Source organism: Embiotoca jacksoni, unplaced genomic scaffold, assembly GCF_022577435.1.
Source record: "Embiotoca jacksoni isolate LCO1_2020_lvr unplaced genomic scaffold, fEmbJac1.0.p SCAF_6, whole genome shotgun sequence".
NCBI lineage: Eukaryota > Metazoa > Chordata > Actinopteri > Embiotocidae > Embiotoca > Embiotoca jacksoni.
Window position 1 is genome coordinate 4,334,950 of NW_027185414.1, and position 25,669 is coordinate 4,360,618.

Sequence of the window (25,669 nt, forward strand, 5' to 3'; positions counted from 1 at the left end):
ACATTAATCCGTGCCACAAATGTGGTGTAATAATCACAGGGGTGTTATGTGCCGGACTATTTCTTGGCTTATGTGGTATCAGTCTCATCTTGTTCTTGGCGAGAGAGCGATGAACGCATTTTCCAAAAATGTTGAACTTTTGTGTGATCTGACAATTTATCAGATTACCGTAATATATGAAATAAAATCAGTGAGGATATCGTGAATTTTCACGGTGGTCCTCATGATATATAAAGATGTCAGGGCCGATTAAGCAGAAAACATCTGACTCAACAGATGAAGAGGAAGGTGCACTGGGAATATTTACTGTGATGGAGTAATTAATACTGGCAGGAAATGTTTCAGATATGTTGAATTAGTGGACAGAGAGAAAATGTACTTTAGGACAGTCATTTCTGACACAGAGACAAGAGAACCTTGAGATTTTGTATTTGTTCTGCGATGTAAAAATTTAAATAAAATGTAATTATATTTCAGTTGTGAGCTCAAGCTGTTTTCTAAAAACATCACGTCCCCTCTCAGGCGTGACAATAGTCAGTGGGAGCTGAACATAACTGTTCCCATGTCAGGGGCAGCTGTGTGACGGTGGTGGTGGTAGTGGGGGAGGAGGGGGGGGGCTTGTAAAAACATGGCAGCACACAAGTGTGAGCAAGTGCCGGTAGTAGGAGTTTGTGTTTACTCTGGCTGAGGTGTGAAAGGGTCTCCGGTGATCTGTCCACCAGGTTGATCAGGATGTCTGATGACTGCAGTGAAATGTTTTCTCTGGAACTATTTTTAAAATTTGACTTAAATCTCAGTGAGATTTGGCCGATCACTGTTGCTCACATTCATGTCGGAGAGCTTTTCAAACAGGGGCCACAACAATAACAAATTTGTCCGTATTCCCATCAGTTCAACCATCAACAGTTTCCTGCTTTGAGAAGACAGTAAAGGTCCAATTTGTTGCTTGTTCTGTTGTTTAGTTGAACTCTGATGTTCTGTGAACGTCACTCTCTTAACAATTAGATGAAATTTACTGTCCACCTCTGGCTGACCTCTCCACATCCAGCGATGTTTCACACCTAAGGTGCAGAATGTGTCCCCCTCACCCACAAACTCACCCACAAACTCACACACACACACACATACACATACACACACACTGCAGCTGACAGCAGTTAATATTACCACACACATCTGAGGTAAATTAGACTGGAGTGATTCCGCATTTCACAACTTTTTATTGTGTTTTAGATTTATTCGACCGAGACTGTGGTTGCTTGAAAAGAAGCGCAAGACTGACTGAGACTAAAATCTGGCAACAACAATAACCAACTTAAGTGCTTACTCTGCACTCTTGTTGGTTATCAATGACATCCCTCTAATAATGTGACCTCTTAGTTGACCCGTCAGCTCTTTAGTCTCAACATAATAACTAGAAGGGGCGGCAGGTCTTGAAGTCAGACCAGAATATGAACCAAAGCAACATATTCCAACATATTCCTGTGTAGTTCTGTGTTCGTCTCTGTGAGGGTTTTTTTCTCATCCTCAGTGAAATCAAGGTGATTTTTTTTTTTGTCAGGTCTTTCACTGTCAGAACTTCATGGACACTCAGCAGACATGAGGTCTTCCTGGATGGATAAAATAATCATTTCAAAAGGTTCCAACTCCACCAGTTTTACACACCAGAGTCTGTGTGAAGGACTTTACAGGGCGCACTGCAGCAGAGGTGAAGCAGCATTTTGTGGCTCCACGGGGAGCTACATGAAGTCTAACACTGAATCGAGTCAGTGTGAGTTGGAGCTAAAGACTACAGGTTTGAAAGTCAGGGTTGTCATATTGTTCGGACCAAAGCCCGAACATGGGAAAGACTTTCAGAAAACCTGGAATCAATGTTTTTTTTTATCTGCTTTTATTATCCCTACATCGGTGACAGTCGTGGTCTCAGGTTGTCTGTCTGTCTGTACGTCCTTCTGTCTCATACTCATGACTGTGATGTCAAGAAGAGTTTCTTCACATTTGGCAAAGACTTAAGGATGAATTCTTTACATTTTGGTGGTCAAAGGTCGAAGGTCACTGTGACCTCAAAAAACACAAATGTCCAATCAGATAAAATCATGAAGTGATGACATTTTATATCTAAACGGTTAACTTTACTGTGACATTAAAATGTTCAACAAAAACACTTTTCGGGTTGTTATCCAACACAATAACTCAGGAACAGAACAGGAGATTGTGACAATTCCCCATTTGGTCAGATACTGAATTGCTGACACTAATCTTGGGTGTTCACCTTGAAACTTTTCTGATTGTATTGATCTTTCTGTGCTGCTGGGTTTAAGATGTGTGTGAAGCATCCATGTTTGCAGCAACATACATATATGAAGACGTGTCTACTGTCATGGTAACAACTTTATTCAATCAGAATCAGATTTAATGGAAGAATTCCTTCAAAGTCGTCATCGTCATCTTCTCATATTGCTGAAGGTGTCACACAAGCTGAGCTCCTGAAGGTGTTTTATCAAACATCAATAGAGAATAAACCATTTTTCTTTGTTACAATGTGTACCTCTGTTTTACTGAAGCAACTAAATTTAGACGCATCAGAACGGTTTAAAAACTCAGACTGAATTATGACTTATTGTTACTCTGTATTAATTATCATTTTGAGCATGACAGCAGGGTTTTCTGTTTCAAAACTCGGGGTATCTGTTTTTAACAAATAATTGCCACTTTAGGTTTTTATTATACTACCTCTGTTTTGCAACAGACTGTTATAAACTATTTTACCTTAATTTTAGTTCCAATGAGGTCTTGTTAAGGCGCTTTCAGACCAGAGAGACTATTTCATCTAGAACGGTGGGCGGGGTTTCCCCTTTTGTGTGTATATGCACCGGGGAATTTAGAACCTTTTCGTTCCTACAACTACGTTTTGTGGGGGCTTTTTTAACTCCTACGGCTGCCTGGATACTCTCCCCCCGTTGCAATCTGTCTTTTTTTTTTTATTATGGCTGATAATCTGTCTGTGGTTGCGCTGCATTGTGGGTAATGTAGTCACCAAGTTGTGAGACAGAAGAGGAATGTGTGGAGTAAAAAAATATATTTTTTTATAACTCTCCTTTGTGAATCCAACAATCTTATAAGCATCCAGAGATAGATTGTGGAACAGTTCATTTTGTCATCAAGTTGATGACTTTGAGGGAAATCCAAAACAAAACTTCGTTTAAGAGAACAATTATTTTTTTTCTGCCACCAAAATAGTTGGTAGCTTTACAAAGATATGGAATTTGTGAACACCATGTGTTGAACTTGAGTTCATCTAGACGAGGACAAAATTTCATAAAGCCACAAAAAAATTCCAAAATCATACAGGAGCACTTGATTCTTCTCAAGCAGCCTCACTGAAGTGTTGCGTACAAGGTTTTTTCTCGAACTGTTGATGCTGAAATGAGTTCTTAATAGAGAATCCAAAGTGATCCAAGATATCCAAAGATATAAATAATTATAAACACATTGTTTTATTACAATTATTTTCTCATATTCACATACATCACATTGATTCCACTTTCCTTCTTACTTCATGGTCAATTATTGCATATCTTATTTAGAATCTTTTTTTTATTCATCACATGGATGTTTTAAATGACGTCCAATCTAATCAAACAGAGGGAGCACACCGGAGGTCGCGGCGGGGTTGATGGACTCGCGAGGCCCAGACAGGTGGCAGGCAGCCCAGCCTCTGGGCTGGCAGTGGGTGGGCGTCCACCCAGAGGTGCCAAACTCCCAGCCAGGCTCTCACATCCTCACCTCGGTCTGGGTGACTGGCCGGGTCGGGCTGCAGGTTCAACCCCAGTTCAGCCTGCCCTCAGCCTGACACAGCACGCACACCTCTCCATCAGTCTGTGTCGTGTAGTGAGTCATATTTATCATATTATATATATATATATAGATATAGATATAAGTCACCACCTCTCACTGTTCATCCTTTTTGCCTAGTTTAGGGCCTCTGGAGCTTCTGTTTTGTAGTCAAAAGAACTCAAATAGGCCCTGAGCTAAACGACACACTGTATCAACACCAGACAAACCTGCATTTTAGCCAGTTATGTCTATCTTCTGTTTGTTTTATGGAGTACTTATTTAATTATTTGTGTTAGAATAAAGCCAGCTCAAATACATAGAATCAACCACATGTTTAATAGATGATTTCATAGAGTCCAACAAAGACAAACCAAACATGATAACTAACAGGAAAGACAAATTGCCTCACAGCTCAGAAAAGGAGCTGCAAGCAATCAGACCGAGTGGGGAAAACACAGTGAAAAGCACCGACTCAGCGTTTCACCCAGCGAACATGTCGATTTTTCAACCAAGAACTGAACATCTGCAAAGCCTGGAAGCATTTGGAAATGGTTTTCAGTTATTAAAAAATGCATTTTTAAGTTGAGAAGGCAAAGTTTAAAAGTTGTTTTTTTTTTCACTAAAATGCTAAATAATCCTCCTCTAAGGTGTTTTAATTTGACTTGCTAAACAGGAAATGAAAAGTAAAGCAGCTAAAACATGGCATTTGTATGTACATTTAAGTTACTTATTTTACAATGACTATTTAAAATTCAAGTTCTGTTAAAATCAAAAAATGAAAAACAGAAGAACATCGGTGTTCAATATGTTCAAGTTTAAGTATCCTAATGGGTTTAAAATCATGCTGTAAAGCAACAAATGACTCAATCTGAAAATGACATCACTAGTTCTGTTCTTTCTTTCTTCTTTAAAACCGATTCCTTTCTGGGGAACACAGAGGGGACACGGGGACACAGAGAGGTGAGCACTGACTGTGTTCTCTAGCGATCCTGGTTCTCACAGCTGAGGTGTGAAGTGACGCCTTCAGACTCATCAGTTCTCATCAGTGTGAAACCATCACACCTCTGCTCTAAATGGATAATACAGGTTCATTAGGCTTCATTAAACCTCATTATATTTACATTTACATTTCAGCCACTCAGGACATACAATTTTTGTTTTTACCCAGAAACACATTAAACAGGACCAGCAGCATGATCATCTTCACCTGTGTGATCGAGCGAAAGAAAGAAAAGGACCGCAGCTCACGCCTGACTTGTGTCTATAAAATGATCGTGCAGGTGAGAACGGGTGGGATGTAGAGTGGAGGATATTAAAACAAAGGTGGAGGACGCTGCTGTCAGGTTCAAGGTTGGAGTGAGAATAAGAAGAAGGAATCAGAAGAGGATAGTTTCAACCTACAGTGAGGAGACTCTTCTCTCTCTTAATGATACAAAACCTCCTAACTTTAAAGAAATTTACATGATTGTATGCATTTCTTAACTCAGGTCGTGTCAGTGTGTTTCTTTACCTGTTAATGCAGGGAGTTTGCTGCCCAGACTGATGTGTAGAACAAAATAAAGTAAGAGGATGAACACACATACCAGCCTCTTTGTTGTAGGAGAAGCTTCCAAACTACCTCACGTCTTCTCAGTTAAATCTGTCAAATACATGATCCAGTAACTACTTAACCTGAGATATCCCTCATGTACTCACTCATGTTGGCAGAGCTGCTACATTCCCCTCAGGGATTTAAAAGCCACATTATCATTTGTTTTTTATGATTCCTGTAATTGTTTTTTTTATTCATTCCTTGTTTATCATGTTGTTGTGTTGTGTCTCGTCTCTTTGGCTGATTGTGTTCTTTTGAATGTGTTTTGTTCTCACATTTTTCTTGGAAAAGAGATCTTAATCTCAATGAGACTGCCTAATTAAATAAATAACAAAAAAGAACATATATATATAAACACCAAACTCAAACCCCTTCTGAGGTCGCATTCAAATGAGTGACTTGGTCGAGATAGTATGTCCTCACAAGGCCATATTTTCACCTATAAAACATGTATTCAGGCACAAAATGGCCATAATATCATAATTGAACCCTCCTGTTGTCCTCGGGTCAAAATGACCCGCAGCTGTGTTCAACCAAGATCTATTTTATTTCTATATTTTTATATTTTTTGGGATCATTGGTCATCATTCTTTAAAGAAACCCTCACAGCCTCCTTGTCACCAATGATCCCAAAACATATGAAAATAAAATAGAACTTGGTTGAACACAGCTGCGGGTCACTTTGACCCGAGGACAACGGGAGGGTTAAGGAGTGACGTTCATCCTATATGTAGCTCCATTCATTGTGTTTTAGCCCACAGATCCAGTCTTCATGGAGAACTACCGACATCAGAGTTCAGATCACTAACACATTCTTACAGTTAATATTTTGACGTTTAGGAGATATAATATTGGACATGTTACAAAACATTAGAAAAATGTTACTGTCGGTTGCATAAGCCTGCAATAATTTAGCATGTTAGCGAGTTACATTAGCATGAAAAAGTGCAGATCAGAAAAGTCTTTGGTTTTGCAAGTATTTCACATTGGAAAAATAAAATTTTGACTGATAAAGCAGCATACAAAAAGGATTTGACAACTCGCTTTGTGCGGTGCATGAATGTGTAAATTAAATATAAGATTTCACTGCAGTCCATAGCCTACTTTAGTCTTGCACTGATCAGTCAACACACAGAGAGCAGGTATGGCTAAAATAGACTTTTTATCGGTCTATGCGATTTTTATTTTTTTTGTGTAAATTTGTTCACCATATAAATTTTATATTTGATGTCATGGAACTTTTTTTGTGTGAAATTAATTGTTATGCATTGCCTCTGTAGAAGGATTCATGGTAATGGATCCAAAATCCTAATTAAGTTCCACACATTAAACATTGAGGATGAATTGTTAAAGAATATAACACATATATTATAACATATAATTTGACAAAAATTATGGATTATTTTAACAGAATAGTGTAAAGTACAGTATATGTAGCCTACCGTAAATTAGTCTTGAAGGCAGCATTTTAAAAGTGTGATTAATAAACATGTAGGAGGCTCCTTTTTCTGTCTTATATCGCTGTTTTAGTTTTGCAGTGTGTTTTCTTCACCCTTTCCTGTTATATTGTCCAGTTTGTTGACCATTCTTTTCTTTTTTTTTCTTCTGTTTGTGTTGAAAACCGAATGCAAGAGAAATCAGATCACTCAAAACAAACCCTTTAAACATGTGCAAAATGCATCTGGGGACACATCTTGCTGCAGAGACAAAACCCCAAAATAGCAAAAAATGTTTGTTGTTTTCAGCAGGAGTCAAAATTCACACTTCCACTCCTGTAGCTGAACTTTCCCAGACTCAGAGGAGAGAAGGAGAGAGGTACTGAGACAGGGTCCCAGTGACGGTGTGTGTGTGTGTGTGTGTGTGTGTGTGTGTGTGTGTGTGTGTGTGTGTGTGTGTGTGTGTGTGTGTGTGTGTGTGTGTGTGTGTGTGTGTGTGTGTGTGTGTGTGTGTTCAGGGGCAGTGGCCTCTGCTTTAGACAGTGATTGTTGGTGAGAATCTGCGGAGGTGTCACTTCACACCTCTGCGGCTTGGCCTGGACTTATAAACCAGAGGAGCAGAGCTGAGCAGCACTCACAGCTTCTCAGTTTCTCTCCTGTCAGAGTTCCTCCACACAACATGGATACCTCCTCGGTCCCTCTCCTCGACTACAGCCTGCAGTACCAGTGGTGCTCCGACTCTGACCTCTCCAGCCTATCTTCTATGGAAACCCTCTCCCCTGTCCACTCCATAGATTCCAGTCTCTCTCCGTCCTACCAGCAGCCTCCACAGTCAACTCCCAAGGCAGCTAAGGCCGGATTTTCCCCAGGCCTCAAGGCCTCGCCCTGCTCCTTGTCTGGACGTGGTAGGAAGACGGACCGAACCCCCAGAATCCGCAGCAAGCAGAGGGAGAGCGCCAGCGAGAAGGAGAAACTGAGGATGAGGGATCTGACCAAGGCTCTGCATCACCTCAGGTCCTACCTGCCACCCTCGGTGGCACCGGCCGGACAGACTCTGACCAAGATAGAGACCCTCCGCCTCACCATCCGCTACATCTCCTACTTGTCAGCCCAGCTGGGGCTCAGCGAGGAGGTTCTGTTCCAGAGGAGGGAGCAGGGAGACACCTCGGCCAGCGATGCCTCGTCACCCGACATCCTCAGCTACTTCCAGAACGCCTCCACGGGGGGACTGGAGAGCCAGATGCAGAGCCAGAACCTGAACCAGAGCATGTACCCAGTGCAGTGTTACAGCCAAAACACCATGCTGCATTCTGGTAGCTGTAGTTTTGAAGTGGATCAGCACAGCAGACAGTACAGCGAAGCTCATCAGGGAGACATGACCGTCCTGCAGTCGCCTCCAGCGTCACAGCCCTCCTGTCAGGTTGGTGAACATTTACTCATTCATATTATTTATGACTGTGTTTGTTTAAAACTACACATTTAGCATCTTTTTGTGCGCAACACTAATACATTTCCTCTTCATTTTTCAATACAGATGTGTGGCAAAGACTTCTGCTTGCCGCTGGTGCCGAGGGAGTACTGGGGTTAAACACTCCAACACGATCATCATCCAACAACAGACACAAACTACTTCACTCTTCTTATTGCCTCACTGTGAATCAAGTAATTTATTAGAAATATATCTTGTTCTACCTTTTTATTTATTTTGTCCTCTGAAGTGTTGTATGTAAATATTGATATGTCTAACAGCTATTTTTATATTTCTTTATGCCACTATTTATAATAAACAAATAAAACGCGTCACGTCTTGTCCTGATTTTCTCCCATGATGCAGTTCGGTTTCTCTCATTCACCACTTAGACAGGTCGAAGTTAAGTGTGCTCTTGTGATTGTGAAAAGGAAAGATGCTGGTTCAAATCCTCAAAGTGCCACAGCAAAATAAAGGGAACTTCACCACACATTTGAATGTATTCTTGAGCAGAGCACTTCTTCATTGAGGTTATACTTTGCCAGCTCCAATTATCAGGGTTTGTACTGCGGAAACACGGTAAATGAGGCATAACCAAGACGGGCGTCCTCTGCTGGTCATGTATAGGTCAGTGTGGTAACATATAGACTCCTCTCCTTTTATTTCACTTTAAATAGTTATACGATTGTTGAAGGATAGATTCACAGTTTGTGAAGTCTGTCTAAAAAACAATAGGTGCTCATAAAGCTGTCTTTACTGGATATGATTATTCCTCTTGTTCATGCTGACCATTTAGAGATCCTGAACTTACATGTTTCCATGGTAATTGTGGGAGGACAAGATCCACAGGCCTCCTTCCATACAAAAATATATCCTGCAAACATGAGGCTTCATTAGTCGGAGTCCTTTCCTTGATATAAAAATAAAGTCCTGTGATTTGGCCACATAGTTTGAAGTCACTTTACTAGAAATTATTCTTCACAAGAAAATGGTCTTTGTGGCAGCACATGAAATAGTAAATACAAAAATCAACTGTTTAATAAATAATTTAATAAAAATATTATAATTATAATTATTATAATGGGTATGCAGAAGATCATCTCTGAAAGCACAACACGTGGAACCTTGAAGCAGATGAGCTCCAGCAGCAGAAGACCACCAGTTGCCACTCCTGTCAGCTAAGAACAGCAAACTGAGGCTACAACTCACACGGGCTCACCAAGATTGGACAATAGAAGATTGGACAAACGTTGCCTGGTCTGATGAGTCTGGATTTCTGCTGCGACATTCAGATGGTCGGGTCAGAATTTGACGTAAACAACATGAAAGCATGGATCCATCCTGCCTTGGATCAACGGTTCAGGCTGGTGGTGGTGGTGCAATGGTGTGGGGGAAATTTTCTTGGCACACTTTGGGCCCCTTAGTACGAATTGAGCATTGTTTAAACGCCACAGCCTACCTGAGTATTGTTGCTGTCCGCGTCCATCCCTTTATGACCTCAGTCTTCTGATGGCTACTTCCAGCAGGATAACCCGCCAGGTCACAAAGCTCAAATAATTTCAAACTGGTTTCTTGAACATGACAATGATTTCACTACTCCAACGGCCTCCACAGTCACCAGATCTCCATCCAATAGACGACCCTTGGGATGTGGTGGAACGGGAGATTCGCATCATGGATGTGCAGCCGAAAAAATCTCCAGCAACTGCGTGATGCTATCATGTCAATATGGACCAAAATCTCTGAGGAATGTTTCCAGCACCTTGTTGAATCTCTGCCTCGAAGAATTAAGGCAGTTCTGAAGGCAAAAGGGGTCCAACCCGGTCCTGGCAAGGTGTACCTAATAAAGTGGCCGGTGAATGTATGTTAAAAGCTGGATCCCTGAACTTGGGCACCCCAAAAACAAACCTCTCCAGAAACATTAGTCATGTCTCTCCTGTGGTCTGAAGAGTCTCTGAAGTTTCTTCCAGCTGACCAGAGATCCGCCTCTGCCGCAGGTTATCTAGTTTATTTAGTGTGTCTTTGTCAATGGGGCTCTGCAAACACATAGAGATCCTTGGCACCACTGAGTCTAGACTACAATCACTCCCTGCTCTTTGCCCCCTCCTCTCGCCTCCTGCCCTAATTACCTGCTCATGCAGGCACACTGAGAGGACTTTAAAATTCATAGAGAAGTGTGGATCTGCATATCAGCCAGGAGAATTAGGCCCTGGTGTTTCGTTTGCCACATACATGCAGTGCATTTGATATGCGAGCAGCAAGCCTAACACAAAGCCCAATATACTCACAGAGGTCTTTCATCACAGTAAAGCTAATAAACTTTGCAGCCTGAAAGGGTCCTGGATGAAAGGGTTATCACTGCTGTGCTGATTATTCACTCATTACATGTGAGTAAACACCGTCAGAGCTAATGTGGATCAAGAGAAGGAAGATCCTGGATCATCAGCCTGGAGGGGAACAGGAGAGTTGACAGCTGCAGAAGTTTATAATGAGAAATAAAACAGTGAATCTAGTTTGAAACATAATCTTTTCGAGTAAAATAATGAATATCAATAAAATACAATAAGTGCTTTATAGAAAACTGAAAGGGATTTAATCTTTAAAAGTCAAACATCAGTCAGTTAAAGAATACATTGCTAGAATAAGTGCTAAATAGTGTAATAAGAACGTTGTATCAGATGATAAAGTCTTCATTTTTTAACGCTTGTAGAAGAACTTAACCTGTAAGTTACAGAGCAACAGGTCAGCTGTATATGTAACAGCTGAATACTGGAAATGACAGTAAAATCATGATGTTACTGTCACTGTGGTCACTGTGGGAACTCTTCTCTGAGTCAGCTGTCAAGCTCGGTGTCACCTCAAACACCTCCAACATCAGAAAAATAAAAGAATAATTCCAAACCCCAGCTTCAGCAAATTCAGTTTACCTGGCAGGAAATGTCCTGAGAACAATGTGATGCCTGCTTTGGATGTTTTTCTCCATTCATGATGTTGTTCTTGTATAAGTGAGGCGGTGGAAAGCTGCGCGAGAGCGCTTCACACGTCCCGCTCATGGGTTTCACCTCTGCTGCTGCGGAGCAGGAGACAAATGTGACGCGGTGGTTTGTGGGAACGCTGCTCAGGACTCACATCCACAGTGACAGTGAGGACCAAACCCATCAGCATTTGTGATATTTTGTGATTATGTAAAAGTTATGTGTTCTATTTTTTCTATTGAAAATAAAGACTGTTATTGAGTAGCATTCCTGAAAAATCACAGTAAACATCAGGACTGTAAAATAATTTCCTCTGAATTTTCCTCACATTTAACTGAGACTGCTGAGAGGCTGCTGAAAAACTTCAAAGCTACATGCAGAAAAGTATGCAAAAAATATACCCAGGAACTTAAGAGGACATCGATATGATCATTTGATTTTCATGATATGAATTCTTAAACTGCAGTATATCATGTAATTGGCAGCAGTTATTGGTTCTCCTTCCTGGTTCCCAGAGCAGTGAGGCCTGCTGCTGTCCAAACAGGTCGAGGTGCAAACTCATCGCACCTCACAGCTTCCCCGGCACACTTCTTTCAGCTTGACTTTGCAAGGAATCTCATAACAGTACACAACAAAAGAAAAGCACCGATGTAATGTGCAACAGACAAATCATTTTTAGTGTCTCACTAAATAGCATTTATAAACAGAGTATGATGGGACACAGGGATTTTTCTGTCAGTCAGTCAGCCGTCATGAAACAGTAATGCTGTGAGAATCGGTGTGTTCAGAAGCAGAATTTGTGCTGCTTCCACGGCTGATGACTCGCTAGGTTTTGACTAAATGTCTCAGTTTCAAAGGCAGACCTGTGAGCCGGGTCCAACCCCAGTCGAGGCAGGGTCATGTTCCCAGGCTGCAGCAGTGCATAGTGTGAATCTGTATAGTTTCCAAAGCCTGTGCGAGCTGCCGGGTCACACCTTGTCCTGGAGCGTTCCTGTTTCCCATGGGACCCCCTGGCCTAGGTGTCACTGCTGCTCCCAGAGCTTCTCAGGACCAGAGGAGGCTGTCAGAGGTGCAACCTCGCACCTCCCACCACATATATGGAGCAGCCTCCGTGTCCTTCCTCACTATCCTCTGCCTGCCTCACCAGCAACACACTGACAGCCCACCGTCTACGACTGCAGCAACACACGACCACAACAGCAGCTATGGAGGCGTCCTACTACTCTCCTCTCCAGCTGCAGGACAACTCCTTCCTGTTCGAATGCGAGTCTCTGCCGGACAAATCTGCGGCTTCCGATCCGGCCTCGGACCCTGGTTACTGCAGCGCCGGCAGCAGCCTGTCTCCTACCTCCTCTGTGGACTCCTTCTGCTTCCCTCCCCCCTCCCTCCAGACTGTGGGGAGTGAACAAGCTGCCTTGGACTTCATCTTCAGCAGCCCTGCTGCTCCTCATCCTGCCCACCAGACACAGACCCCGCTCTGCTCCAGATCCTCCTCTGCAACCACAAAGAAGTCCAGGTCCAGGTACCCGGGGAAGAAGCGCGAGACAGCAAGCGAGAGGGAGAAGCTGAGGATGAGGGATCTGACCAAAGCTCTGCATCACCTCAGGTCCTACCTGCCACCCTCGGTGGCACCGGCCGGACAGAACCTGACCAAGAACGAGACCCTCCGCCTCACCATCCGCTACATCTCCTACCTGTCGGCCCAGCTGGGGCTCAGCGAGGAGGTGCTGGAGCAGAGGAGATACTCGGGTTTCGAGCAGCAGACCCAAACCCTCAGCCAGTTCCTGGTGCAGCCAGCAGCCAGCCTCAGTCCGCAGGAATCAAACTGTAACACCATGAGTACAGAGCAGGTCTCCTCTCTGCAGCACTCGTATCAGGTATGTTCAGAGAGGGGGCAAAACTTTGAAAAACATTTCCCTTTTGAATAGATGTATAATGGTTGAAACTGAATACGTTTCTAACCAGAGTCTGTTTTCCGTTGTCAGGTTTCGAGTGGACTTTGCTTCAACACTGAGCAGTCCTGGATGCTCCAGCAACAACCCCAAAATGTCCCCTTCTCTGGACAGTGCTGAGACGTGGCGATCCGTCCACTCAACAACTTTCATTGCAACAATGACCTTTAACCAAATTCACAGACAAAAACGTATCATTTTTGTTGTTTTGAACAAAATATTTTGTGTGTTTTTCTGTACATAGAGCTGTGTATTTATTACGTTTTTACATTGTAAGCATAATAAACTTTATTTATCGTAATAACCCTCGTTGGCTTGTTGGTGCATTTACTTTTATTATCCCAGATTTTACAGTCTACACAGGTGAAGTCATGCAGACTTGGTGCTGGCCCTCCACTTCCTTACACAAACACTGCAGCTGTCAGTGGGACAATGAGGTGCTAAGCAGGGAGCACATCCCCTTTATAGTCTTTAAGGAAAGACCCCCGCTGAGAGAAGTGGCAGCTGAACTGGGACCAGTCAGCCGGCACCTCTTCTATCCTGTGTAAACACGACTGATGGTTGAGGTCCTGAAGAAAAACTGATGAATGAATATTAATATTAATATTTAATATTAATATTAATATTAATATTTGGCTCCCGATTAAATTCAGTGATGATACTGCTGAATAAATTGGGTCTGTTTCATGGATGTTTGGGTTTGCACACGATCCAGAATATAATATCGACAAAAACTATGGTGTCTTATGGTGGTGTTTTTTTTTCAGCGAGACACTTTTCAATTTAACGGGCTTTGTTTCTATTTGTTCTCTATTTTTAAACCTGGAGCCACCACATTTTACAAATTAAGACTTGAAAACTTTTATTTTATACACTTGCATCCACAGAAGATGTAAAAAAACAGTGGTGAGCACGCAATATCAATTTTTTTTTATGATGTGAAAACGGGTGATCTTGAACTTGCCGTCAGTTTATGCAATATATAACACATTTTCCACATAGGAAATCAAGGTAAGATATCACATCTTAAAAAAACCTTTATCCATAAAAAGATTGTATCAAAACTTTACATCAAAAATGATCATTACATTGAGAATATACATCATAAACTTCCGCTGGAGTAAATCTTCAAAAAACAGTCTACTGTACATTTGAAAACTGTGTACTGGAGAGTGTGTTTGGGTTTCTAAGCTGTCAACGAGGTTTCACTGCGGAACCATTCAAACACCGGTTTCTTGTTCAGGGCGACCCAGTTCATGTTGGCCTTGGTTCTCTCCAGCGCCTGCTCCAGAGACGTGGTGGCTGAGCCCAGCTGCCCTGCGTTGTCTTCTTTGAACTGCAGCAGCTAGAGAGGAGGAGGAGGAGGAGGAAGATGACTGAATTCAGTTCTGACACTGATACCTTCAATTATTAATGTCATTAGAGGTCATTTTATCACAAATTATGGAGGTGAATTGAAAAATTGTTTATTGAAACTGTACCTGCTTGTACTCAAACTCAGTAGAGAAACGTCTGGTCACTCCATCAATTAGTCTTCCAAAGGAAAATGATCCTCCACCATAGCTGAAGAAAAAGCAAAAATTAGAGAGCTTTCACTGATTTGCAAATAACTACAGAATGAACGCACTATTTGTTTTGTTTCCGTAGCAACATGCCTAACAATGCAGCTGAGTATCACAGCAAAGTGTGTAATACACCCTTCAGTCCACTACAGGGTACCGTCAAATACATGCACATGAGGCCAGGGTCAAAGAAAGAGGTCATGTGATTGACATAATGTGACGAAATGCATGGAGTGATAAAGTCTGACACGTAGACTGTGTATAAAAGTGGACATAGCATCCAGGTCTGACAAGTGAGGCCAATGGAGAAGTGCCATAAAGTGCAATACCACTGAAGGCCACTGGGGGTTGGCTCCAAAAAGCCTATGGCTCCATAGACTCCCATTCAACTTCTCTCATGAAATAACTTACTTAAAATAACTTTTTTCCACACTATGGTGTCATTTGCCAAATTCAGTCCTTCTGATCAGTTTTCTGGTGGTCCGTCTGAAAATGAATAAATATAAGGCCTCAAAAAGCAGTTTGTTAGCTGTTTGATCGACCGGCCGAGCGTGCGGTGCAGTCAGGTTTCCACTATGGGTGGACGGGGCATAGTGTCTTTGGGTGCCCAGTCAGATTGAGTAAGATCTACCACTGCCTTTTTTTGTGGCTAAACCTGTGGCACCTTACTTACAAAATGCGACACTAACACGGTGTCCTCTAGTTGACTGATCAGTGTATTACATCCTTTGGCACAATGCTGGGTTGAACACTGACAGTATTCCTCTACTAGCATAATACACAGTACAACTAGCTCGCATTGTATGTATGATGAGGAGAAAACTCACTTATTGTACAAGTAGCCCCAGTTGGATCTGATAAAGTCCCAAGCCAGAGGTTGACCAATGGAATTACCAGCAATGTAAACAATGACAAAGGTGGCATCCTGCTTACGGATCTGCTTTGGGTCCAGACAACGCTGGAGATACCTGAACGGCAAATACAAACCATCAAATCATCTCTGTCTCTGTCAAGAGGTTCATTTTAAGGAACATCATCCGGTCAGAGCATGCAGCAGAGTGTAAGACGACCGTAAGGAGAGCAAATATTTGTACAAACAAAGAGAGAGCAACCATTATCCAGCGTGGTGTCGGTGCTACTGACCTGTTCAGCAGCCAGGGCTGTTTGGTGCAGGACAGAGCATCCATGAGTTTATCAGCCTCTGAGGCGATGGTAGCGTTCTTATACATGGACCACGCAAAGTCCCACTCCACCACTCCTCCTGCTGCAATCGCACTGCAGTACACTGTGGACCTCAAGTTGGGACTAATCCTGGAAGGTTTGATGAAGGTGAGAAAAAACTTGAGGTGTTGACAGCAGTGAAGTGAGTCAGGGAAGTCAGGAAGGAAAATATCTGGATGCAAAGAAATGCAAATAAAACTCTCGCATTTCAATAACAGCTACTGTATTTAAGAAGATTTACGTGTTGTTGGCGGGGTTTTCCCTCCACTCTTTGAACCAGGCCGTAGTCAGCTCCTTACAGCCATCCACTCCTGTACTGCAGGCCATGGAGATTGCATTCACCTGATTGTACCTGGACAGAGATGATACGAGGGTCAGGAGAATTCTCACATTAACCAAGTGATCAATTAAGACAACACACAACCCAACAAGAGGAGACTACTGCTCCCTGAGCATGTTAATGTTTCAGCCGGTATCATGTCGAGCAGGTCCCAAATCATATTTTAGCATGTTGGCTTGCTAACATGTGCGACACATTGTCATGATCTTTGTGCGTAGTCGTGAACGAAAGTACTGGACAAAGTAAAAATTGGACCTAAAGGTGCAACATGCAGTATCAGAAGATCACCAAAGTTATTACAGGTCACTCTGAGGCGGCGATGAATTTGTATGCCGAATGTCAGGGCAGCTGTGGATACGTTTCACTCAATAACACTTGAATTGTAATCATATTGTGGCGCTAAAGAAAAGATTATGCTAATTGTCAGAATTCATTATTTGGGCACCACTGATGTCTGTACCCAAGTCAAGCCTTTATCACGCCAGATTAGATGAAATTTTAATTATCCCCATGGAAACTGTGATACACCCATCAGTCCAAAAGACAATACTGTGTCAGTGTTATGTTTCGCCTAACCTAGGCGAGAAAAGTAAGGCGCTTTCGGTTTGGTCACCAAAAACCACATGGTTAGGTTTCGGAAATGATCGTGATTACTGTTAAAATACATCATTTTATGTAAGTAACAATACGTGTGTCACTTCAGTTAAAAAAAAATCTGCATTGACTGTTGTTTTTTACAGATTCAAACACCGGCCTGCCAGTGGAAAGTACTTGTTCCTTTCAACCTTCCCCTATTTGTATTTTTATCCCTCTTTGTCCTCCATAACATGATCTCTTCTTTGAGCCCGGTCGTATATACGTGTACTTTTCACACATAGACAAGACAAAACATGACACTGACACGGTATCCTCTAGTGGACTGATTCATGATTCATGGCTTCATGGCAATCACTAAAAGCAAAAACATTAACTTCATAAGGCACTACAGGAAAAGCCAGAGTCATTTTATCAAGTAAAACCAACACTAGCTCATTTCCACTGCATGTCATGCCCCTCTCTTCGTCTCCCTTGCTGCTTCTCTGTATCTTTACTACTCCTGTCAAAAATAGGCAAAAGTCAAAACAAAACAAAAACTATTCAAAGGAAAGTAAAACCCACACCTGAAAATATGTTTTTTCAGGAGACTTGCAGGACTGAGAAAGCCAGCGAAGAAGTAAATACAGTCTTGGGAGATAGACTATATTTCCATCAAGATAACAGCACATTGGAGTGAACACATTACAGAGATACTGAAAGGAGGGAGATAGTGTGGAGAGGGTTATTTGAGGCACTGCTGCAGACAAGTCTGTGTCTGAGAGGATGGGCATATTTTTTTATTTTTTTTTTGCAAATCACACTTTTCCTATAGGGGTAATTAAAGCTTCATCTAATCTAAACCATATTATTCTGCAGGGATATGATTTACTTTGGCTTAGAGTAATGAAAGTTCTAAATCACACAAAAGGAATATTTAAAAAAAATATTGTGCTTCTCAGAGTTTCCCGTTAGAAAATCCCTCTCATGTGATAACCCACGTGATGGTGTTAGACTCCTCCACTCATTACTTCAATAATAGGCTGTTTCAACAATAACATGGCCGACACATGGCACTTCAAAACACCCAAATGGGTGTTGGATTGGTGATCCTTCACTACATGTACAAAAGAGTAAAACAAAAGTGGTATGGCAGCATGTTAACATCCTTACTGGTCGGTGTGGTTCTTGGGGATCTCTGTCCAGTTGGCTGTGAGATTTTTGAAGTAGTTAAACAAGGGGGTGATTTTTTTGTTTATGTAAGCCTGAAAGATAAAGATGAATAAGTTTGTTAATTTTTATTTCAGAAATAATAGACAAGAGTGACATTTTATTTGCATTGCGCACTGCATAATTTTTGCTTCCATCATTAACCATCTCCATTGCTCTATAAACATTTATTTCGACAAATTGTCCAGAATCAACCTCTAAATTAATTTATTGATCAAAAATAATAACTGTTGATCATCCGTCACAAACCTGCATGGGCCCATACACTTCACTACGGTCAAACATGAGGAAGAAGTAGTTCAAGTTGCGTCTGGCTGTCTCCCAGGGCATGTATTCGACCTCTTGGTCCAGGAACTTGGTAGTCCTCAGAGCCAGAGTTGTGTTCACCATCTTTGCCCTGAAAACGGTCCAGAAAACTGCTCAGCTGTCTCTGTCAGTATTTGGCAGAAGTGCTTTGTAAAAAATACGGCCTAACCTTGCGAGGTTGAAAGCATCGTCGATAATCTGAGCCCGGTTTATAACTGGAATATCCTGAAAAGGAAATGAAGACATTGAGTTTGCAGGCACAGTTAGTCATTTAGAAACACTGCACAGGTATATCGTGGGTGTCGGACCTGATGTTTGGAGCTCAGCTTGGCAAGGAGACGCTCCCAGTTTTCCGAGTCATAGTTGACTCGGTAGAAGCCCGTCATATTTATGTTGGCCACCAACCACTCACTGGCACCAAGAGTCATGTTTGTGTTTGTAGCTGTTTGGGTGTAAAACAAAATGAATGCATCTTTTCATATTGTGTTCATCACACTGACACGGACTTGAAATAAATCTTACCTTCTTTAGTAAGGAGCCAATACTGATGTCCGGCTCCACCAGTTTTAATCCAGGTGATCGGGACAAACCACTCGTAGCTGCAGCCACGTCCGTCCAGCCACACATAATTAAATAGAAACAGTGTACAGAGAAAGCAGGTGAGTTTAGTCTGATATAACCACATATATTCAGCATGTTCACCTCAACCTTTCAAAACTGAATCCTACTTGAACTCTGAAGGTCTGTCCACCACAGACTCTGGGTCCAACAGGAAGTGCTTCTGACTGATTTTTCCACTCTTGGTGTCGATGGTGACCACTGGGAACCCCATCTGTAGGATCCACCGGTTCATGATGACCTCCACAGAGCGGGGCAGCGGTATGCCAGCTTTATCCACCGCCTAGTAACGGGAACAGTCAATTCATTATAATGATATGACTCTTTGTCGCTCCCTGCAGATACATTATATTGAACTTTAACACATTTCCCACTCCTTTTCAATGTTAGGCTAATATTCTTTGAGGTGCCATGACCTCTGACCTTTAATCTCAGAGCCGACCGACTCAGGCTGAACATTGATTAGTCGATCACCATAAACAGACCACTAAAACCTGCAGATATTTAAACTGAGCCGACATCTTTTTTTAAATGAAAAAAAGAAAACAAAGAGAAAACAAAATTAGCGACTAGCTCGTGAACACAGTGGAGCATTTAACCGCTCACTAACGAGATATTTCCCTCGGGAGTTGGTGGGGACCAAAATGGAGCTAAAAGGGCAGTGAATATCACACTTTCATTTGTTTGGTGTCCACACAGAAAAATGAGTCTAAACAAATGTTTATGTCTGCCACATAGGCAACCATTTACTAACACGTAAGCCTGATCAAGTTTAAAAGGTGTGTTGTGCTTCCAGCTTGCTGTGCTGCCCCCAACTGGCCAAAAACTCACTACTGCTGAAATATAATTTACACCTAAAGAGTAGAATTTATTTACATTATTTCTATATGAAGCATTATTATATTGATCTGTGTGTAGGACATTACAAGCTAAAAAAAAAAAAAAAAAAAAAAAAGCAGAATTACTGTCACAACTATAAAATACTAAAACCAGCATAAAGTGTTCAATGGGTCCCACCTCTTGGTAAATAATGTAATAGTTACAGTTACAGTACCACTGTTTATGAGAGATGGTCATGGATAGGTAATGCCATTTCAATGTTCTCTCAGGCCATTGTGGGCCACTGGCTTTAGGCTAATTGTGCTGTTTATCTAGGGAAGTTCCACAAATATACATACTTGTATTTGATACTGCTCTTCCCATTGTGAAGGTCATTTTTATTTTGAAAGAAAGTCGTACTGATGTTGCTCTCTTACCATTTGCAGGTGCCTCCACAGGTCTTGGTAAACTGTGTTGCTGTACTTGAACTCCTCTAAATACGTCTGCACACAGATAATAACATATTGGTTATTGTCATTGCACTTTTGTGGACAACAAAATATAAGTCACAAATAAAATGGAGATGCGACCATGTTAATAGAATAATTTGAGCTGATTTCTGGACAGTTTCACCACACATACGGATCTAAGGTGCTCATCAGTTTTACTCACATGGAGTCCTGTGGAAAAGACATCCTCAGTGATGAACTCTGAGAGCATCCTGAGGACGGCAGCACCCTGTAATGAAAACATGGGAGATATTAGCAGTTTAAGTGGGTGACACTCAGCTGTGACAGACTTACCACAATCTCTTAACAAGGAACAGTGATTCATTTGTAATCTAATTCTGGAGATACTAAAGAGGGCGCCAGGAGTCCTTGATGAGGGTCACCCTTCATCAAAATATGAAGAGTTTATCTCAAAATGTGCTGCGATGTCACTGCACCTTGCTGTATGTGATGGAGTCAAACAGTTCACTGATGTGCTCTGGCTTCAGGATGTCCTCCTCTTTGGACGAGAGGGGGTGGGAGGAGGCTAAAGCGTCCACAGCCATCACACCGATGATCTCATTCAGAACGATTAAATCTTTCTGGAAACAACACAGAGACACATTTAAGTCATTTTTAACTGGCATGATCCAATGACAAATTATTAAAAGTTATGGCCACATCAGGATGATATATTTTCAAATTGTGTTAAATAGATTTCTACTTTATTCTCAACAGAGAACAAAACTCACCATATTCCAATCCGGTTCAGCCTTGTTGGCTCCAAGATAAGAGACGTAGGTGGCAAATCCCTCATTCAGCCATAAGTCGTTCCACCACCTCGTGGTCACCAAGTTCCCGAACCACTGAGAGGACACAGCTTCATGTCACTGGATGTTTTTTTTTTTTTTTAAATACAGTCACACATTAAAAATTCAGTTGTGTTTTTTTGGAAGGACAATACAGCATAGAGTGTGATACCATATGAGCCAGCTCATGGGAAATGACCGTTGCCACCCACTCCTGGTCTCCATTAGAGGACACTGCAGGATTATATAAGAGCGCGGTCTCTCTGTAGGTAATCAGGCCCCAGTTCTCCATGGCTCCGGCGCTGAAGTCAGGAAGAGCGATCTGGTCTATAGGGAGGTGAGTGCAGGTTCATTTCTGGACTGTTGTTTGTGCATTTGCACCAATATAAGCATTGACCATCACTATACCAGCCAGTTCACTGTGTTGGTGTGTGGGTCCGTATACCTGACTTGCTCAGAGGGTAAGAAGAGTTGTAGTAATCCTCAAAGAATGCCAGTATGGGTCCAGTCTTATTCAGGGCATAGTTTCCCTGGCCCTCCTCTATGGCCTTCCTGCGAGCCCAGATCCTGATCTGGAACAGGACAAAATTTAAAAAAATAAAACAGTGCTTCATTAAGTAGAGCTGAGCTTGGATTCCACCAGAGGGCAGCACAGAGGCACTGCAACCATCAGAGAGAGAGAGAGCAAACAACGGATCAGCCAGCACAAGATGACTCCATCGTTAGTTTGATTCTTAGTAACAACAGCAGAGGTTTGTGAAACTAACTTTGAGAGTATTAGAAACAAAGTATGAGTGCAAATTCACTCGTTGGATTCATTAATAGGCTCCATCCATCCATCATCTTCCGCCGGGTCAGGTCGCAGTGGCAGCAGGCCAAGCAAGCTGACCCAGACTTCACTCTCCCCCGCAACATTTTCCAGCTCATGCTGGGGGGTCCCGAGGCGTTCCCAGGCCAGCCAGGAGATATAATCTCTCCAGCGTGTCCTGGGTCTACCCCGGGGTCTCCTGCCAGTTGGGCGTGCCCGAAAAACCTCCAGAGGGAGGCGCCCAGGAGGCATCCTGATAGGCCAAATAACACAAGTAATCAACAAATACTGTTCAGAATGGATACAAATGGTTCAAAATTAACCAGCATATGACCCAGGAAAGTGAACCTAAACTGTCAAAACATTTCCGTACGTGTCTGATCCGTTACATTCAAGATTCACAGTGGAGTTGAAAGTAATACAATGTGCTTGGATCATTTTAAGTTTCATGCATTTCTTCCACAAATGAATTCAGCAAAGATACCCTCTGAAAATGGCTGCTAATATTCCAGACGGTTTAGTTCTGCTTCTTCCGTTATTCCTGGATTTTACCATTTCAAGCTGTGCATCAGAATTCAGAGGAGATACTGACATTGATCACATATTAAAATGAATTATTCTGGGTCTCGACTTCTCTCACTAAAGTGCAGGCTCACTTGTGCTCAGATCAGTTTGAATTCTCAGACCTCATTCAACCCAGAAGTAGTTGTAGCAGTAGTAAATAGTTTGTTCTCTACAGTGGAGGTCAGAGTCTGTTAAAGCACCGGAGCTCAGTGCTTTGACATGCTCTGCAAAGTAATAATCACAATAACATCTTTATTCAAAGATGTATACATGTAAATAATGTAGATATCTTTCATCTATTTCCATTTGTGAGGTTTTATCTGTAAGCTTTAATAAATAATTACCAAAACATCTGCATCTGTCGTCCCAATGTATGCGAAGTCAGATACAACAAATGCCAGCAAGTACGTTGACATAATCTCTGTGGGCTCAAAACTTGTCTGGATTAAATTCTGGCCGTCCATAGTGACGTTGACTGGATCTGTGTGGGGTCAAAGACAGAATATTATTATTAACTGTTAAAAGAAAAATTACATTAAATGGAAAGTGAGATTTCGAGAGTAAGTTTGGCAACGTTTTTTTTTAAAGCCAGAACATGATTAATGGATTGTTTGATCACCACTTTAAAAAGGTCATTCAAAATAAATAAATACATTGTAAATATATGTTGATCGTTATTTACTGCTTCTGACTGAAAAACAGATTCTTGTTCAAAAAGACATTAAGATTTTGCTTTACAAATGTAATGACTTCTGTTTGGCTTCTATCAAAAGATGAATATCTAGTTCACATGTAAAATATTTCGCTGGACGGTGAAACAAAAACTTGCCGTAGTTCATGCCATTGGACAGAGCCACAGTCCCATGAGGGTGAATCAGAGTCATGTGGAAGACAGCTTTCATGGCCGGCTCATCAAAGCAGGGGAAAGCTTTCCTCGCATCTGTCGGTTGCATTTGAGTCGTGGCCACAATTCTGATGAGACAAATTTTGTAATCAGGTCCAAGATGGGAAGTATGGGACAGGAATCCTTCCTTACATACTTTTTACTTAAAATTGGACATTGTCTCTGAGAAGTTATTTTGTAATGGAGTGGTTGCATAGTTTTTATTGTTCATTTACATTTCTCTCATTGTTTATGCCTAAAGTATAGATTATCTTTCAGCTAACTGTGGAAACGGGGTGTACATTTTTTGGCTGAAATAACTGTGAATTCCCTTTAAACACTTTGTAATTCTTGGTGCAACTACCAGAAGTCAGCAAAGTGTAAATATTTAAAATCCTACTGCTTTAAATGCAATGCTTCAGTTTGGTTTGGTTTGGAGAGGAGGTTTTTGTTTAATTTCTTATTTTACATTTTTCATGTTAATATTGTGAAAGTAAGAAAGCAGCAGCTGGTTAGCTTAACACAAAGACTGGAAACAGGCAAATTGCAAAATAATAAGAGTTCCTTTGTGAACTTTCAAGGTGAACAGTGCCTGGCTAACTGTTTCCCCTTGTTTCTCATCTTTGTGCTCAGCTAAACTAACTGTCTTCTGGCTGTAGCTTCATATTTTCAACAAAAAATAAAACAAGCACTGTTAGAAGCTTTCAACCCTGTAATACTATGTTATAATATTTTCACTTTGAATTTCACTCCTGAATTTTAACTGAAATATTAAAAACGTATCGAGTTAAAATAAAAAACAAAGAAATCAGAAAGTCATACTTTTCCACATTATCTACAAAGTATACACTCCTGTAGAATCCTCCCAGGTCGTCGGCCAGCTCTCCAACAAAGTCGGTGAAGAGCTCGTACGTGCTGCCCGTCTGCAGCGGGCTGCTGAGCTGGACCACCAGGTACTGGGTGGGAACCTCCAGCCAGGTGTCCTTCAGGGTGGGCGTAGGGGCTCCATTCAGGCCCTTCAACTTGGCACGGAAACCTTCGAAGAGGGTGAGGTTCAGCTTGTTGGAGTGGATGAGAATGAGGTCGGTCTCCTTCACACATTTGAATACCACCGTGGAGTGTCCGGTGAAGGTGTAGAGGCCGTCGGTGTTGGGCTTCAGCCGGGGCCAAAGGGTCACATTGTAGGAGGAAGGAGCCAGGGAGTCTGGGAGTCTGTAGCGCTGCCAGGGCTCTTTTGGGGTGGATGGCGTGGTGGACAAAGTGGTGACAGAGGGTCCGGCAGTGGGTATAGATGTCTCCTGATTCTTTGATTTCTCCTGTGCGTAAACCACAGAGAGGGCAATGATGGTGGCGACTGCAGCAACGGCCACAACCACACCGGTCACTGCCACCGCTTTACTGATGTAGAAGCTTTTCCCCATGTCTCCTCCAGAGAAGCAGAACACAAAAAGAGAAACGTGATTTCTATTTATGTCCTGCCTAGTAAGATCCAGCCCAAAGTCAATGATTAATTTCCTGGGCGGGGAAACAGCTGAAAATTCTGAAACATTGACATGTAAAAAGTCCTTGAGATAAGAGGGAGTCCGGCCTAATCTGTTAACTTTATACCTGCAGTAATGGCTCTGAGTGAAGGCCCTCTTTAGAAGCTGTTGTCTCTGTTTATTGGGTATTGCCAATTTTGTGGTGGTGAGTTTGCAGTCGAACTCTTGTGTCTGTCTGTGTATGTGTGTATACACTTCTCAGATGTGAGTGAAGCCAAAATTGCATAATGTAATGAGCTGAATATGGATTTACAAAATGGTATAAAGTTTTATTTAGTCCAACATGTTGTGAAAATCCTAAATTTACTGTGGTCGACCAAAACAGTGTTGGCTTTAAGAAATAGACGCATTCCAGTGTTTGAACTGAAAACACATGTTTGTTTGTTTTCTATGAGTTGCTTATATCAACAAAAATGTTTTCCTGACATCATGATTTCAGGATTTTGATCTATAAACAGAATGAGGGGGAAAAAAAGCATATTACTTGATCTTACAATTATTAAACTCTAAACAGAATCATAGACATAAACAGGTAGAGTGGAAATAAACATGGCAAGTAAATGACAACTTTGGTGAGTTAAGTAACTTCCTTAAAATGTTGCAGCAATCACCTAAATGTACAGGTGTGGGTCAATGAGCCCAAAACTA

At 41.9% G+C, this 25,669-nt stretch overlaps 3 protein-coding genes across 3 annotated transcripts; 2 read left to right on the forward strand and 1 right to left on the reverse strand.

Annotated features, from left to right (window-relative positions):
• The first annotated feature begins 7,543 nt into the window (after positions 1–7,543).
• On the forward strand, positions 7,544–8,452 carry LOC138213384 (mesoderm posterior protein 2-like). The gene is made up of 2 exons (XM_069174451.1): positions 7,544–8,284; positions 8,399–8,452. Exons 1-2 carry the CDS (start codon positions 7,544–7,546, stop codon positions 8,450–8,452), a joined length of 795 nt encoding a protein of 264 aa, XP_069030552.1.
• Positions 8,453–12,512: 4,060 nt separating this feature from the next.
• On the forward strand, positions 12,513–13,379 carry mespaa (mesoderm posterior aa). The gene is made up of 2 exons (XM_069174452.1): positions 12,513–13,184; positions 13,293–13,379. The coding sequence occupies exons 1-2, from the start codon at positions 12,513–12,515 to the stop codon at positions 13,377–13,379; spliced, it is 759 nt and encodes a 252-aa protein (XP_069030553.1).
• A 725-nt stretch (positions 13,380–14,104) lies between these two features.
• Positions 14,105–24,901, reverse strand: LOC138212960 (aminopeptidase Ey-like). Its single transcript, XM_069173699.1, has 20 exons — positions 24,303–24,901; positions 23,427–23,569; positions 22,942–23,078; positions 21,671–21,797; positions 21,398–21,552; positions 21,169–21,282; positions 20,875–21,018; positions 20,601–20,666; positions 20,366–20,431; positions 19,220–19,392; positions 19,014–19,090; positions 18,800–18,933; positions 18,661–18,716; positions 18,435–18,582; positions 18,129–18,220; positions 16,284–16,394; positions 15,965–16,132; positions 15,649–15,789; positions 14,741–14,822; positions 14,105–14,604 (listed from the first exon to the last, which is right to left on the reverse strand). Exons 1-20 carry the CDS (start codon positions 24,899–24,901, stop codon positions 14,446–14,448), a joined length of 2,892 nt encoding a protein of 963 aa, XP_069029800.1. The 3' UTR covers positions 14,105–14,445.
• Positions 24,902–25,669: the final 768 nt, after the last annotated feature.

What these genes read in the sequence shown, in the direction of transcription:
- mespaa (XM_069174452.1), top strand. Translation starts at nt 12,513, where the DNA reads ATGGAGGCGTCCTACTACTCTCCTCTCCAGCTGCAGGACAACTCCTTC. An exon ending in CTCTGCAGCACTCGTATCAG is followed by an intron (nt 13,185 to 13,292) that starts GTATGTTCAGAG and finishes TTCCGTTGTCAG; the next exon opens with GTTTCGAGTGGACTTTGCTT.
- LOC138212960 (XM_069173699.1), bottom strand. Translation starts at nt 24,901, where the DNA reads ATGGGGAAAAGCTTCTACATCAGTAAAGCGGTGGCAGTGACCGGTGTG. An exon ending in ACTCCATCACATACAGCAAG is followed by an intron (nt 20,667 to 20,874) that starts GTGCAGTGACAT and finishes TTTTCATTACAG; the next exon opens with GGTGCTGCCGTCCTCAGGAT. An exon ending in AAGTGTATGGGCCCATGCAG is followed by an intron (nt 18,221 to 18,434) that starts GTTTGTGACGGA and finishes TTTATCTTTCAG; the next exon opens with GCTTACATAAACAAAAAAAT.
- LOC138213384 (XM_069174451.1), top strand. Translation starts at nt 7,544, where the DNA reads ATGGATACCTCCTCGGTCCCTCTCCTCGACTACAGCCTGCAGTACCAG. An exon ending in CGTCACAGCCCTCCTGTCAG is followed by an intron (nt 8,285 to 8,398) that starts GTTGGTGAACAT and finishes TTTTCAATACAG; the next exon opens with ATGTGTGGCAAAGACTTCTG.